The sequence below is a fragment of the Bombina bombina genome, chromosome 2, assembly GCF_027579735.1.
Source record: "Bombina bombina isolate aBomBom1 chromosome 2, aBomBom1.pri, whole genome shotgun sequence".
Classification (NCBI taxonomy): Eukaryota; Metazoa; Chordata; class Amphibia; order Anura; family Bombinatoridae; genus Bombina; species Bombina bombina.
Genome location: NC_069500.1, coordinates 271,298,880 through 271,316,603, shown reverse-complemented (window position 1 = coordinate 271,316,603; position 17,724 = coordinate 271,298,880). Strand labels below are relative to the sequence as shown.

Here is a 17,724-nt window from a genome sequence, read left to right as displayed (position 1 = left end):
ACAGACAGTCGGTGACTGACACACACCCCTCACACACACACATACATACACCTTCACACACTCACACCCTCATGCACACACACACCCCTCACAAACACACACCACTTTGTATATAGTTATGTGCAGTAAATGCTGCTATGTCCCTTTAAGGTATATTTGTTTAATAGAAACCAGGGTTGAAACAGCAGGACAGCCTGCCCCACACACAATTTACCTCTCTAGTGTTTGATGGAACAGCTGTTACTGAGGCCAGTCTGTGTATTTACGGTGCTGCTTAGAGTGCTTTACAAATAGCAAACCATTGCTTTGGCTAATTCAAGATTGCCAAAAATATAGATTATGGTCTGTCACTACATATTTAATATTCACATCAGAAGATTCTTTTGGGACATCTCATTTCAACATAGCTCGTAGTATTCATACACACACACCACACATATACATATACCACACATATACACACACACACCACACACACATACACACCACGCATATACACACACCACACATATACACACCCCACACATATACACACCCCACACATACACAACCACACATACATTCACACACCACACATCACGCACACACCACACATACACACACCCCACACATACACACACCCCACACATACACAAACACCACACATATAAACACACCACAGATACATTCACACACCACACATCACACACACACCACACATATACACACCCCACACATACACACACCCCACACATACACACACCCCACACATACACAACACAAACACCACACATATAAACACACCACACATACATTCACACACCACACATCACACACACACCACATATATACACACCCCACACATACACACACCCCACACATATAAACACACCACAGATACATTCACACATCACACATACACACCAGACATACGCACACATCACACATATATAGACATACGACACACACATATATATATATATACACATCACACATAGATTCACACACATACACACACCCCACACATATAAACACACCACACATACATTCACACATCACACACACACACCAGACATACACACACATCACACATATATAGACATACGACACATATATACACATCACACATACATTCACACACCACACACACACCACACATGCATACACACCACACCACATCACATATACACACACCTGTCACATGAACTATCTTGTAATACACCAGTATACATAGGTAAAACATGCAGTCCCATGTCACATGACCTATCTTGTAATACACCAGTATACATACAGTAGGTTACACATGCAGTTCCATGTAACATGACATATTATGTAATACACCAGTATATATATTGTAGGTTAAACATGCAGTTCCATGTCACATGACATATTATGTAATACACCAGTATACATAGGTAAAACATGCAGTCCCATGTCACATGACCTATCTTGTAATACACCAGTATACATAGGTTACACATGCAGTTCCATGTCACATGACATATTATGTAATACACCAGTATATATAGGTTAAACATGCAGTTCCATGTCACATGACCTATTTTGTAATATACCAGTATACATAGGTTACACATGCAGTTCCATGTCACATGACATATTATGTAATACACCAGTATATATAGGTTAAACATGCAGTTCCATGTCACATGACCTATTTTGTAATATACCAGTATACATAGGTTACACATGCAGTGCCATGTCACATGACCTATCTTGCTAAAACACTTTTTGTTAATTCAGGTATAACTGCAGCATATCTACTGCGTTTTGTGTTTGGTCATCAACCTTTCTAAATTGTGATGTTATGTACCCATTGAGGAACTGCTTGTAAACACTGCTATGTTCTCTGAGGTTGAAAATTATGGTTTTATTGGATTTGAATAATTAAATATTATTGCTTTGCTTTTTAGTTATGGCTAACAAAGCTGTCATTGTAAATCATAATAATTATATATATTTCTGGAGATGCTCAATGTTATAAGGTAATAACCAATTATTCTATCATTTTACAATAAAAGTAAAAGACCAGAAGAAGTTTGACCTTTTACTAATGGCTAATTAAAGCTTCAAGCATTATTTATAGAACCAATATATAATTATTCCATAACCAAAAGCCATTTTTAAAAAATAGCACAATTTAAAGCTTTTATTTATATGTTGCAATTTAGTTTAAAGAAAATACACATAAAAAATGTCTTACATATTAAAGGACAATTCTCTAGGAGCCAAAATCAAACCATTTTGAATTATTCCTCTTTTTAGCTGCAGCAAAAATCTTTCTATATCACTTTATGATGTATTTGCTTCTCCAGTTAGAATAATATCAGTGTTAACAAGAAAACCAGATGCTGTTACATTTGAATGTATAATCTGTATATTCCATATAAATGTATAATAATAAAAGCAGACGGTCATTAGATAACTACTGTGCAAACAGACCTCTCCTAATTCCATATCTGCACACTTTCCCTCTCGTGCTATCCTTCACTGTACTGCTCTGTTTTTACTTATAGGCCAACAGAGGAAGTCATTTGGTTTTGTTCAGTAATGATCTCTTCCTGTAATACACCAATTAAAGATTGTATAATATTTATTTGTGTTGTCTTCTAGGGAGAAAACAACTCTGAATATTTTTTAGGCTTAACCCCTGTTGGCTTGGTTGTATACAAGAATAAAAAACAAGTTGGAAAATATTTCTGGTAAGTTTCCTTTCCTTATATGTCGTATTGGTTTTATAAGTGTGACACCAGTCTGTGCCATATGTTCACTTGACAGACAGACAGAAAGACAGATAGACAGACAGACAAATAGACAGACAGACATACAGATAGATAGATAGATAGATAGATAGATAGATAGATGTCCCAATTTTTCTTTTTTGAGAAAAGCATTGATGACTGACTGTGCTGGTCTTATGTATTTATTTGTTTGCATAGTGTAGAATCCAAAATCTTGTGTACTTTACATTTGAACAACAGGATAATACATTAACATATCTAATTTGGTAAAGTAGCATCTGTGAAAATCCCCTCATACTTTACAGAACAGATTAAAATATACAATATTTAATATTGTATACAAAAACGCTCCCGTGCTGCTGAACGTGCCTGGAGGAAATCCCGCTCTGAACCAGATTTCCTACCCTATGAGTTCATTATTTATTCTTACTCCTCTGCCCTTCACTTAGCCAAGCAAAACTACTTCTCTTCTCTCATATCTTCTCACTCCTCAAACCCTAAACGTCTCTTATCCACTTTCAACACTCTCCTCTATCCACCTGCACCACCCCCCTCACCTGACTTTAGTGCTCAAGACTTGGCAGACTACTTTTTCAACAAAACGCTTGCCATCAGAAGTAACATCCCACCACAAGACTGCAACCTTTCATCTCCGCCCGCGGTCACCTCCTCCAACACTCTCAGTACCTTCCCCCCAACCACTGAGAATGAAGTGAGTTCCTTAATATCTTCCTCACACCTCACTACCTGCCCCCTTGACCCTATCCCTTCACATCTAATAAATTCTCTGTCCTCTACCGCCACCCCAGCTCTTACTCACATATTCTACCGATCCATTACTACTGGTTCATTTCCATCATCCTTCAAACATGCAAAGGTCACCCCCATCCTCAAAAAACCCTCCCTCGACCTCAATTCTCCTGCAAACTACCGCCCCATATCACTACTTCCGCTAGCTTCTAGTAGCTATGGCTTCAACTATCACCTCTATGCTGATGATACTCAGATCTACCTATCCACCCCTGCACTCTCTCCTTCTGTCCTTTCCCACATCAGCAACTGCTTATCTGGCATTTCTTCCTGGATGGCCTCTCACCACCTAAAAATCAACATGTCCAAGACTGAGCTTCTTCTAATCCCCCCTTCTTCTAATTCTACTCCAGTTTCTAACTTTACTATAACTGTCGGTGACACCACTATCTCCCCATCACCCCAAGTCCGCTGCCTAGGAGTTATACTCAACTCCAATCTGTCCTTCATACCCCACATCCAATCGCTCTCTTCATCCTGTCGCAACCACCTACGCAATATCTCCATAATTCGTCCTTTTCTGAGTGCTAAAACTACTAAACAGCTAATCCATTCCCTAGTAATTTCCCGACTTGACTACTGTAACAACCTACTAATTGGCCTACCTCTCTCCCGCCTCTCCCCCCTTCAATCCATCCTAAATGCCTCTGCTAGGCTAATCCACCTCTCCCGACGCTCTGTATCTGCCGTACCCCTCTGTGAGTCCCTTCACTGGCTCCCCATTCACAGCAGAATTAAATTCAAAATTCTCACTCTGCCCTACAAAGCCCTTACCAATGCAGCCCCCCCATACCTGTCCTCACTCATCAACAAATATACTCTAGCCCGTCCCCAAAGATCCAACAACGATCTACTCCTTGCCTCTTCTACCATCACCTCCTCTCGTGCTAGACTACAGGACTTCTCTCGTGCGTCACCAACCCTCTGGAACGCACTTCCTCGAGCTGTCAGACTGTCCCCCAACCTCTCCTCCTTGAAACGCTCCCTAAAGACCTTCTTGTTCAGGGAAGCCTATCACCAAATCAGTAACTAATGAATTCCACTTGCCTAATAGTTGCCCTCATCTAACTTCACACTAACATCATTCCCACCTTTGCAGTCCCCACCTCCTGTTTCTCACCCTCCTACCCATTTAGATTGTAAATTCCCACGGGAACAGGGCTCCCAATTCCCCCTGTATTTGTTTGTTAAATTTTGTCTGGTGTCTCATATTGTACTGTCCTTTTATCTTTGTTACCTATGAACAGCGCTGCGGAATCTGTTGGCGCTTTATAAATAAAGAATAATAATAATAATTAAGTGCATATTGTGTACAATTAAGTTTGGGTATTTTGGGATGGGACAAAATTAGTGGGGCTATGGATACTTGGTGGGTGTGGTCAATACTCTTATAACCCACTTAACTACTCAACTGCAAAGTATACCTAAAATTGTTTTAAGATGTTGGTAACCATGCCAACCCTTAGAACTAGGGCTCACATTCAGGGATCTAGGGCCCTTTATCGGTCTCCCTCAAACAGCGTCATGTTTTTGCTTGTAGTATGGAGGTTATTAACACTCATTAGTTCTACAAGGTCCCTTACAGGATTCTAGAAAGGAGCTTGGTATTTTACTAAGGCACATTCTCTACATTACTCTATGTGAAACAGAGATGCATTACACAATAGGACTCATTTAAATACAAGTTTTATTACAGTACATAATTATTCACTTTAGACTTCAGATTTTGTATGTTCATCTATTACTTTTAGACTCTGTACTTCATATTTAGGACTGTAATTTGTACTAATATGATGGCACTTTTCTCGGACATGTTAGAATTGCACTTGCAGCTCATATCATTCTCTATAACCATTTTACCTCTGCAGGTGTCACAGATTTATCTTGCAACTGTTATGTTGGCAAGGTAATACAATCTAATAGAAAATTAATGCATACAAATCTAGAGGTGAATACAGTTTAAATTGCATGTTGTGATTTGTATTTGTTTCAAATTGGTTTTTTTTTTATCAGCAATGGGTGTTTCCATGGCAACCTCACACTGCTTTGTGAGATGCTACATTCCATAGAGCTTCATTACTTTTTTTTTTGTGGGAACCAGCTTTTAGAGAACTCACTTAGCTCTGCCTCACTATAAAATGAATTCATTTAGAGTTGTTGAGTTTTTGAAAATCTAACTCCCAGTGAGTGCGTCCATCCATATGACAATTTGCTGTGAGTCTACTCCTAGATCTCCCTACCAGCCTAACCATCTCAGATAGAGTACAGGGAATACTGGGTATATGCTCCTCTTTCAAATGAGGCGTAACTTGACCCTTTAGGTGTAATATGGTTGGTTACAATATATAATCCACTCAACGTGAAGGCCCGATAAATAAAATGGATTGCTCAAGAAAACACCACCACCGTCTCTGGCAAAAATAAACCATTTGCATTTGAGACCTCATATAATGAGGAGAGTCTATTTTCTTCATGTTATGGGCCACATAAGTATATAGATATTATATAGTTGATATAAAAATGACAATTTCTTTTCTCACTAGAGAACTTGCTTTAGAGTTTAACATATAATGGAAACTAGGCCATAGTGTGGGTTACATCTATTTGTCTACTAATAAATGTTTGGTGTATTTATTCTTTGCCCCCACATGGAAACATTTCTCTTTCTGACCTAATTCAACAGTTTATATTAAAGGGCCACTAAACCCAAAATCTTTCTTTCATGATTCAGATAGAGAATACAAATTTAAACAACATTACAATTTACTTCTATTATTTATTTTGCTTCATTTTTTAGATATCCTTATTTGAAGAAAAAGCAATGCACATGGGTGAGCCAATCACATGAGGCTTCTATGTGCAGCAACCAATCAGCAGCTACTGAGCATATCTAGATATGCTTTTCAGTAAAGAATATCAAGAGAATAAAACAAATTAGATAATAGAAGTAAATTAGAAATATGTTTAAAATTGCATTCTCTTTCTAAATCATGAAAGAAAAAATGTGGGTTTCATGTCCCTTTAAATCTTTTGTATCACAGTTTTATCAGCTTTGTAGGTGTAAAATTGCCTCTTATTTTGACAATAAGATATGGCTAATTCTTAATTTCTCTTTATTTGTCAAAATGATAAATAATATTTTATCAGGATGGTTCATTTATTTAATGATGCAAATAAATAAAATATTACTACTGTGCAGTTGAACCTATATATATATATATATATACATAGATACATATATATTACTGTTATTTAAGAAAAAAAAGAAAATAAAGGCTATATCATTAAATGTTATAAAATGTGCAACAACATACATTAATATAATATATTATTCAGTGTGTCTAAATGTACGTCCTTGTGATTATTATACATGCAAACTAACTATGAGTACAGGCCAAGCTCTTTCCTTTTGGTATTTTAAGGATATTTTTTATAGACATATGAGTCAATATTTATAATTGCTTAAAAAAACAAGTGAGTGGAAATATATGCTTTTACCAAGCTGCTGGGAAGAAATTCTTTGTTTTTCTGCCTTGTGAACGTGATCATATTCCATGCGGAATGGAATGAAGATATTTGCACAATATCTTTTCACCGTAAAGATAATTCTTAAATAATCTACGACTGGCACAAGTTAGTTCAGACCTTACTTAGTCTGCTTACAAAATCTATTAACACAAGCTTATAACATATCTCAGGAATTGCTTGGATGAGCCAAATGGCAAATAAAGGTGATATTTGCAGACTTGATGTTGTATGAAGTATGCAAATGTAAAAATACATGTTGTACCCCTAATGTATACGGATGATAAGTTGTTAACATTAATATGCAAAAACAAAATGCTTGCATATAACTGTGTGTTAAAGGGACATGGAACCCAAAATGTTTCTTTTATTTTTCAGATAGAAAAAAATTATTTTAAACTACTTTCCAATTTACTTCTGTTATCTCATTTGCTTTGTTCTCTCAGTATCCTTTGTTGAAGAAACAGCTATGCTCATTGGTGAGCCAATAACATGAGGTAAATATATGCAGCCACCAATCAGCAGCTTCTGAGCCTACTTAGGTATGATTTTCAACTAAGGACACCAAGTGAACAAAACAAACTAGGTAATTGAAGTAAATTTGAAAGTTATTTAAAATGTCATGCTCTCTCTAAGTCATGAAAGAAAAAAATTGGCTTTCATGTCCCTTTAATTCCTGTAAAGAGGTTAAACACATTGTTAAAGTCAGCTCCATATCACTGCTGGGACCTAGAGGACAAGAGGCATATGTGTTTAGGACCAATCAGTATCTAGCTCCCAGTAGTGCATTGCTGCTCCCGAGCCTACCTAGGTTTGCTTTTCAACAAGGATACATCTCTTATAATTACATGCTTTTTTGAACCAAGACAATTTAATTTTGACTTTAATGTCCCTTTGTCCATTCCTGTTGCGTCTGACCTTATTCTTTGATTGCAGGCCTAGAATTACGAAGATACATTTCAAAGAGACACAATTTGAGCTGCGAGTACTTGGAAAAGATGTAAGTTACATACTCCACAGACACATAGACATGTATATATCTGGGCACATGCACAAATATGCTAGAAACCATAGTAAATGCTGTATTTATAGCTTAGAGACATGAAACCAAAAATGTTTCTTTCAGAATTCAGACAGAGCATGCAGTTTTAAAAAACTTTCCAATTTACTTCAATTATCTTATTTGCTTTGTTCTCTTGGTGTCCTTTATTAAAAATCATACTTATTTAGGCCCCGAGAGAAGCAATGCACTACTGAGAGCGCGCTGCTGATTGGTGGCTGTACTTATATGCCTCTCGTTATTGGCTTACCTGATTTGTTCAGCTAGTTCCCAGTAGTGAAATGCTGCTTCTTCAGGAAAGGATACCAAAAGAATTAAGCAAATTCAATAATAAAATTAAATTGGAAAGTTGTATTAAATTGTATGCTCTATCAGAATCATGAAATCATTTTTTTTGGTTTAATGTCCCTTTAAATGGACATTATACACTAGATTCTTTTTTTGCATATGATCCATTTATATAGCCTATACAGGTTTCTTTTTGTAAAAATGTATAGTTTTGCTTATTTTTAAATAACGTACTGATTTTCAGACTCCTAACCAAGCCCCAAAGTTTTAGGAGAATACTGATGTATACCTACTCCAGCTTGCTCCTGTTTGTGTAAAGGGGGGAGGTGTCCCAGTTAACCTAATCAAAAGTGCTATAAATTGGGAGCTTCTATGTAAGTTTTTAAATAGTTTTATAATGTATTTTTAGATCAGCATCTGTGCATATAATTGTTTATAGTAGTGTCTATTACATGCAGTTATATGAAAATGGTTGTATACTGCCCCATTAACCCTTTCACTACCGGGACTTTCAGATAAAAACTTGCCCAAAATACCAGATAATTTTTAGCATTTTTGCTATCACTCCATTTAAACAGAAATAGAGCCTTGTTTTTGTTTTTATTTACCTATCAAAACAATATATATTTCTTAAGTAGACAACCCAAGGTATTGATCTAGGCCCCGTTTTGCTATAGTTCATGCCACCATTTCACCGCCAAATGCAATCAAATAAAAAAAAAAATTGGTACTTTTTTCACAAACTTTGGGTTTCTCACAGAAATTATTTACATACTGCTTGTGCAATCATGGCACAAAATGTTTGTAAAAGTTTCTCTGGGATCCCCTTTGTTCAGAAATAGCAGACATATATAGCTTTGCTATTGCTTTCTGGTAATTAGAAGGCCGATAATTTCAGCTGCGCACCACTCTTCTATTATTCCCGACAGTGAAAGGGTTAATTGGGTATCTTAAAAGGTTAATATTAGCTTTAGTGTAGAGATTAGCCTCCCACCTGACACTTCCCACCCCCTGATCCCTACATGATCCATCCCAAACAGGTCTCTTTCCTCCCCCACCCCCTGGTAACCCCCATCTTAGGTACTGGCAGACAGTCTGCTAGTATGAAAAAATAAAGCTTTTTTTTTTAAATATATATTTTTTATTTTTACATTTTTTGCAATGTAGGATTCCCCCCTTACCTCCCAACCTCCCTAATCCCCTCCAAACAGCTCTCTAAACCTCCCGCTTCTAACTGTCAGGTGCCATCTTAGGTACTGGCAGCTGTCTGCCAGTACCTATAATCTGCCCTATTTTAAAAAAGAAATAAATATATTTATTATTTCTTCCTTATTTCTGTAGCGTAGTGTGTGTGTCCCCCATCGCAATCTTTAGTTAGGGCACCCCACACCCACAGATCCCCTTCTATGTAATGTAGCTGCCCCATTCCTCCCTGTTTTTATTGTTTGCCGTAGCATAGGGCCCTCCCACTCCCTCTCGTCTCCCCTGCTGGGCTGCCCACCCGCCTACCGCCCACACCTCCCGCTGGCACCAGCAACGATTGTTACAGACGGTGACACACACAGTGTCACCGTCCGTAATGATCAGGCATCTGCCCTCATATGGAGGCAGAACACTGATCGTGCTCTGGCTCCATATGTGGCAGATGCCTGGAGTTTCAGGAGCTCCAGCTCTCGGCTGTAACTTAACAGCCGAGAGTGCTGGAGCTTCCTGGAGAGAAGATGTATATTTTCTTCTTAATATGGGAAGAGTCCACAGCTGCATTTCTTACTTGTGGGAAATACTGAACCTGGCCACCAGGAGGAGGAAAAGACACCCCAGCCAAAGGCTTAAATACCTCCCCCACTTCCTCATAACCCCAGTCATTCTTTGCCTTTCGTCACAGGAGGATGGCAGAGAAGTGTCAGAAGATTACGTAGTAGTCACTTATGGAAGGTAGTACTCTTCGAGATGGGACTGGAGTTTTAAGTAGTCCTGTCAGCCTCTCAGTGAGAGCATGGATGAGTCCGGAGATGCAGGGAGAGTCTTTCTGCGAAACCATCCCGACTCATATTAACAGCTCCATAAGCAATCAGCGTTGACGAATTTCACTGCTTGCTTTCTTCACTCAAGTCCATGTCAGAAGCGCTGCTACAATCTGTCAAACTTGAAGGACCGTGTCACTGTTCTACGGCATAGATTCCGATAAGATTGTTTCATTACTTTACACTCATGTTAACGATAGAAGACAGGGTCGCAGTGTGACTCCTTTATCTTTATGGAATCAAGGGTTAATATCTCCTGAGGGGGATTTCTGAACAGTGAGGAATAATCTTATATGTTTATTTGATTTTATGCTGCTTTTATGTGTGAGACGTTATGGGCTCATAGGCTGTTATGGAATATACAGGTTTCACTTTCACTTTGAGAACTGTGCAACTTACAAGCTTGGCGCGCTTTTTCTCATAGCAGGGACAGTCCTGCATTGTGCACCATGTGACCGGGAGTGGTCACGGCTTTCATTCCCTCTTTCCTGACCGGGCTATCAGAGAGGAGTCATAAATCTCTGTACTGTCTGGGTCATAGGAGGTGGTGAGTGCCCCAGCCATTGGGGTATAAAAGGTGCCATTTTTTTTAATAAAATAAGATTGTTTTATTTTCTTTAGTTCTCCGGTTATTGCTCTAGCGATGGAGGATTCTGTTACTTTAGAGGGTACTCCCTCTATTCCTAAGAGTAATTCCTGTTTACATTGTGAGGAGGCATTTGATCCGCCCTCTCAATTATGTTCCATATGCCTTGATAATGTGATTATATCAAAAATGTTTGATACCACTGAGCTGTCCACCTCTGAGCAGTTGTCGTCCAGTGAGGTGCATACCCTACATTCATCTCCCTTTACACATGTAATTTCCCGTAGTATTGCTAATCCTCCATCTGGAGGGGGCCTTTTTTTCCACCAGACGTTACTGCGCAGTTCAGACTGCGGTGTCTGCGGCCTTTCATGCTTTACCTCACCCTACTAAGCGCACGCGAAAGGTTACATACTGCATTTCTTCTCAGAACTACATCAGATAATTTATTGGAATTAACTGATAGGTTATCCGAGGATGAGGTTCTTTCTGAGACTTCAGAGTATGAACATTCTGGGTCGGAGTCTGCTGCCTCTAATCCTCCGGCTGCGATGGGATCAGACTTTAGTTTAGGAATTGCGCTTTCTTCTAAAGGAAGTGTTGGCGAATTTAGAGGTTCCAGAGGCCAAATTTCCTGATGAACTTTTGATTCCTTGGATAGAGTTTGAGGACAGGGTGGTACCTTAGCCTTCCCTGTTCCTGTTAGATGGTGAACATTATTAAGAATGAATGGGACAGGATTGGATTCCTTTTCCCTCTCTTCTGCCTTTAAGAAATTACTCCCGGTCCTGGACTCTCAGTTGAGTTTGTGGGGTTCCGTCCCTAAAAGGGATGGTGCTATCTTCACCCTTGCTAAACGTACTACTATCCCGCTTGGGGATAGCTCTTCGTTTAAAGAGCCCATGGATAAAAGATGGGAACTCTGGGAAATAAGATGTTTCAACATGTGGGATATTTGTTTCAACCGACGGCAGCTGTTGCCGTGGTTGCTGGAGCAGCTACCTACTGGTACGACTCCTTACGGGATTTGATCGGGGGGGAGGGTCCCCTCGACGTTATTCAGGAAAAATAATTAAGGCCTTGAGGGTTGCTAATTTTTTTATCTGTGATACTAATAAGCAGATTACTTGCCTGAATGTTACTGCTTCAGCTTTTTCTGTTCAAGACCATCGGACTCTGGCTGAAGTCATGGTCTGCGGAAATTACTTCTAAGTCTGGATTTCTTTCCCTCCCCTTTAAGGGAAGGATTTGTTTGGTCCAGGCCTGGAATCCATTATCTCTACGGTCACAGGGGGCAAGGGTGCCTTCCTACCACAAGAGAACAAGAACTAGTCTAAAGGACAAAAATTAAAATTTTTGTTCCTTTCGTTCTGATAAAGTCCTTCGTCAGCAGGCCTCCACTATGCCAGAGCAAAACAAAAGCACTTCAAAGCCGGCTCAGTCCTGGAATAAATCCAAGCAGAGCAAGAAGCCCGCCGAGACTAAGTCGGCATGAATGGGCAGTCCCCGGTCCTCTTCTGGATCGTGTAGGGGGCAGTCTGTCACTCTTTTCAGTCGCTTGGTTCAGGGACGTGCAGGATTCATAGGTCCTGGAGGTCATAGCTCAGGGTTACAAGATAGGTTTCATGTCTCAGCCACCCAAGGGCAGATTCATCCTCTCAAACCTGTCTTCCAGACCAGAAAATGGGAGCCTTTGTGGGGTATGTACGGAATCTCTCCTCTTAGGAGTTATTGTCCCGGTGCCTAGGCTATCGCAAAGAGAGGTTTGGGATACTATTAAACCTTTTGGTCCATACTTCCCCTTGTTCGAGAAGGGCAGTTCATGACCACGATAGATCTGAAGGATGCTCCCTTCATGTACCAATCCACAAGGACCACTTCCAGTTCCTAAGGTTGGCGTTCCTGGACCAGCACTTCCAGTTTATTGCACTTCTATTTGGTCTATCTATGGCTCCAAGAAATTTTGCGAAGAGTAGACCATTTGGAATGTATTCTTCAATCCCATGGATGAAAGATAAATCTGTAGAGAGTTCTCTTAGACTCTATAGACAGGAGAATATTTCAAACAGACCAGAGACGTTGCAAGCTAGCTTCAGACCTCCCTAAGGCCATTTGTGGCTTGATGTAGGGAGGTGATTGGTCTCATGGTGTCCAGCTTGGACATCATTCCCTTTTCCAGGTTTTCACCTCAGACTGTTGCAACTGCGCATGCTGAGGCAGTGGAATGGCAGTCATTCAGATCTGTCTCAACAGATTTCTCTGGACAACCGATCGAGAGAGTCGCTCTCTTGGTGGTTTTGTCCGGATCACTTGTCCCGAGGGACGTCCGTCTTAGACCATTCTGGGGGATTGTGACTACGGTCGTGAGTCTGTCAGGATGGGGAGCTATTTGGCGGAGACCCACATCTGTTCGCTGTCAGCGATCCACATCCCGGGTGTGGACAACTGGGAAGCAGATTTTCTCAGCAGACAATCCTTTCATCCGGGGGAATGGTCTCTCCATCCCAAAGTGTTTGCAGAGATTTGCAAAAGTAGATTGTCAAGTTAGGTAAAGTCTGGAATCAGACCCAAATGCTAGAGTGAACTTAATTAACACGCTAGCACACTGAGTGTAACCCTGGACGTGACCCACAACAGCTTCTGCAAATAAGGTACTCACACAATAGCAGGATAGCCCACAGGTTGCAGAGTAAGTGATATTGGCAAATGATAGCAGACGGTGTAGGGTCAGGAAAAGGCGTAGTCAGACAGGCAGAGTTCGGTAACTTGTTATCAGACAGATTAGGGATAATCAACAACGTAGTCAGACAGGCAGTGTTTGGTAACTTGTAATCAGGCAGATTAGGGTTAAGCAATTGCGTAGTCAGGCAGGCAGAGTTTGGTAACTTTTAATCAGGCAGATTAGGGTTAAGCAATTGCGTAATCAAGCAGGCAGAGTTTGGCAACTTGTAATCAGGCAGATTAGGGTTAAGCAATTGCGTAGTCAGACAAGCAGAGTTTGGTAACTTGTAATCAGGCAGATTAGGGTTAAGCAATTGCATAGTAAGGCAGGCAGAGTTTGGCAACTTGTAATCAGGCAGATTAGGGTTAAGCAATTGCTTAGTCAGACAAGCAGAGTTTGGTAACTTGTAATCAGGCAGATTAGGGTTAAGCAATTGCGTAGTCAGGCCAGCAGAGTTTGTTAACTTGATATCAGGCAGATTAAAGCAGGAGAAGAGTACTCACAGAAAAGTCACAGAAAACAAACGGCACCAGAGGATCGAGCCGCCGGATTCAGAACCCCGCCTGCCGTCAGCAGAGTGGGACGGCACAGCATGCGCATCACGTTGCTAGGCAACGCAGCGCAGAAGGCAGAGAGAAAAAACTGCCGGAAGACCAGAAGATAGGGAGCGGATCGTGACAAAGATTTTATGATATCCCATCTCACTACCTAGCTACCCAGATATGGGTCGAGGTACAGGGATCCTTAGGCCGAGCTAACAGATGCGTTAGTGGTGCCTAGGAGGTTTAATCTCATTTATCTTATCCGGACGTCACCACTACTTCCTTGTGTAGTGGCTCAAAACAAGCTAGAGCACGCGTCAGTGATACTGATTGCTCCGTTTTGGCCGCAAGGGTATGGTTTGCGGATCTAGTGGGGATGTCATCATCTCCTCCATGGAAGTTACCTTGTCGCAGGGATCTGCTGACCGAGGTCTCGTTTCTCATCAATATCTAGATTCTCTGAGGCTGACTGCGTGGAGTTTGCACGCTTAGTCCTAGCCAAGAGAGGGTTTTTGGAGAGAGTTATTTATACTCATTTAAACTCGTAAGCTGGTTGCTCGTCGCATCTATCATAAGGTGTGGAGGACCTACTTATTCTGTTTCCAGGATGATCTGGATAAGGGTTTTTCTGTAAGTCCCCTGAACTGCACAAGAGGTTCGCTGAGCTTCCGGATGTACAGTCACTTGTTAAGGCTCTGCTAGGATCAGACCTGTGTTTAGATCTATTGCTCCTCCTTGGAGTTTATGTCTTATTCTTAAGGTTTTGCAACGGGCTCTGAAGGAGCCTATGCATGAAGTAGACAGTAATTTGTTGTCTTGGAAGGTTCCTTTTCTATGGCTATTGCCTCTGCGTGCAGGGTATCTGAGATTGCTGCCTTGCAATGCGTCCTTCCTTATCTGGCGTTCCATGTTGATAAGGTTGTTCTATGAACTAAGTTAGGATTTCTTCCTAAGGTTGTGTCAAATCGCAACATTAATCTAGAGATTGCGGTTCCTCCCTTATGTCCTAATCCTTCTGTCCGTGAAGGAACGTTTGCTACATGATCTGGATGTGGTTTGTGCCTTGAAGTTTTATCTTCAGGCCACAAAGGAATTTAGACAAACTTCTTCTCTGTTTATCTATTCTGGGAAGCGTAGGGGTCAGAGGGCCTCTTCGATTTCCTTATCTTTTTGGCTGAGGAGTGTCATCTGTTTAGACAGCGGGACATAAGCCTCCTTTGAGGACTACGGCTCATTCTTCGAAAGTTGTGGTTTCCTCTTGGTCCTTCAAAAATGAGGATAAAAGATAAAGATAGCAAGAGAATGAAGAAAATTTGATAATAGGAGTAAAATAGAAAGTTGCTTAAAATTGCATGCTCTATCTGAATCATGAAAGAAAAAAATTGGGTTCAGTGTCCCTTTAAGAAGGAAAACATAAATTATGCTTACCAGATAATTTCCTTTCCTTCTGTATGGGAAGAGTCCACAGCTCCCACCCGTGTGCTCCAATGGGCAGTCCTAATTTTTTTCTCTACTCTTCTGGCATCATTTTTCACCCTGATATTTCTCCTACTGTTCCTTGTTCCCTCGGCAGAATGACTGGGGTTATGAGGAAGTGGGGTAGATATTTAAGCCTTTGGCTGGGGTGTCTTTGCCTCCTCCTGGTTCAGTATTTCCCACAAGTAAGGAATGGAGCTGTGGACTCTTCCCATACAGAAGGAAAGGAAATTATATGGTAAGCATAATTTATGTTATATGCCTTGCAGTACGATAGGCAAAGTACTGGAAAACAATATATATATATATATATATATATATATATACTGTACGTCTTTTTGGGTAAAGTCTTTTTGGGTAAAGGGGTTAAATTTCAAGTTTATGTCTGTGACATTTATTTGCAAGAAGAATGAAAAGTCACAATACAGGACTATGGGAACCCAAATTAAACGGAAATTATTCCATTAAAGATACATAATTTTGTTCAAGACACAGTAAACACCAAAAATGTTATTGTTTAAAAAGATAGATAATCCCTTTATTTACCATTTCCCAGTTTTGCATAACCAACACTGTTATAGAAATATACTTTTTACCTCTGTAATTACCTTGTATCTAAGCTTTGGCAGACTGACTCCTTATTTCAGTGTTTTTGACAGATTTTCATTTTAGCCAATCAGTGCCCTCTCATAAGTAACTCTACAGGAGTGAGCACAATGTTATCTATATGGCACACATGAACTAACACCCTCTAGCTGTGAAAAATTTAAAACACATTCAGATAAGAGGCAGCATTCAAGGGCTTAGAAATTAGCATATGAGCCTACCTAGGTTTATCTTTTAACAAATAATACCAATAGCACAAAGCAAATTTGATGATAAAGTAAATTTGAAAGTTGTTTAAAATTACCTGCCCTATCTGATTCATGAAAGTTTAATTTTGACTTTACTGTCCCTTTCACATATTATAAAATATTACAGAAATATCACATATATTTAATTTATATTAACAACTCTTCTGCTGCTCAGTCGGTTTATCTTAAATCATTCACTTGTCTCCTCAGCCTCAACTCAAAAATATTCTCAGTAGGGATTGTTGATTATTTCAGCACATTAGTTACAAATAATGAATCCTGGCTGAGTTTGTTCTAAATGAATGATGAAAGTTTGTAGAACATTCAACATTGATTTTTTTTTTAAAAAGAGAGAAATGTTTTGATTTTTCCTGAAATTGAAAGCAACATAACATTAAGATATTCTTATATCAACATCTAAATTTTGATTCTCTGGGGCTTCATTCTAAGTTTATGTGAATCAATATTCTTATGTAATATTTGAAAGTTAACTCAAAATTTGAATGTTTTCATTTGTATTTGAATGTTAACAAGTTATATTTTATTGCTACATTTGATATTTGATTACTACATTTTCTACAGAAACATTCAAATGGCAAAATGAATCTCAAGGGGAATGAACACTGGTTCTACAATTTGTCTTAAAGGGACTTAAAACCCCAATTTTTTTTCTTTCATGATTCAGATAGATCTTGTGATTTTTTTTATGTGGTTGCATTCTGTAATAGATTGGATACTAAGCAAATTAGATAATAGAAGTAAATAGAAAAGTTGTTTAAATATGTATTCTCTACCTGAATAATGAAAAATTGGGTATCATGTCCCTTTAATTGCAACATTTATCCATTGGTTTCCTTAGTTTGGGCCTGAGCGAAACAGAATTGTAAGAGGACAATATTTATTTGAGATAACGATATAAAAGTGGGTGTGGAGGAATTTGAATCAACTAATACAAAAAAAATGATACATGGGAAATCAGAACAGTTTTTTTTGTTTTTTTTTGCTCTGAAATTCTTTCAATTCTGTAAATTCTTTCAACATCACATCAGAATTGAAGCAAATAATTTGTAGCTGAGATGCATATAAACTATAAAAGATA

General features: G+C 39.4%; 1 protein-coding gene across 2 annotated transcripts in view; it reads left to right on the top strand.

Moving 5' to 3' along the window:
* EPB41L4A (erythrocyte membrane protein band 4.1 like 4A) overlaps nucleotides 1–17,724 on the top strand; it is a 635,814-nt gene that overhangs the window by 400,062 nt on the left and 218,028 nt on the right. For both annotated transcript variants that reach the window (XM_053701541.1, XM_053701542.1), the window contains exons 8-9: nucleotides 2,611–2,699; nucleotides 8,010–8,073. In XM_053701541.1, coding sequence (XP_053557516.1) covers nucleotides 2,611–2,699; nucleotides 8,010–8,073 — 153 coding nt within the window. The remainder of the gene's footprint in view (nucleotides 1–2,610; nucleotides 2,700–8,009; nucleotides 8,074–17,724) is intronic.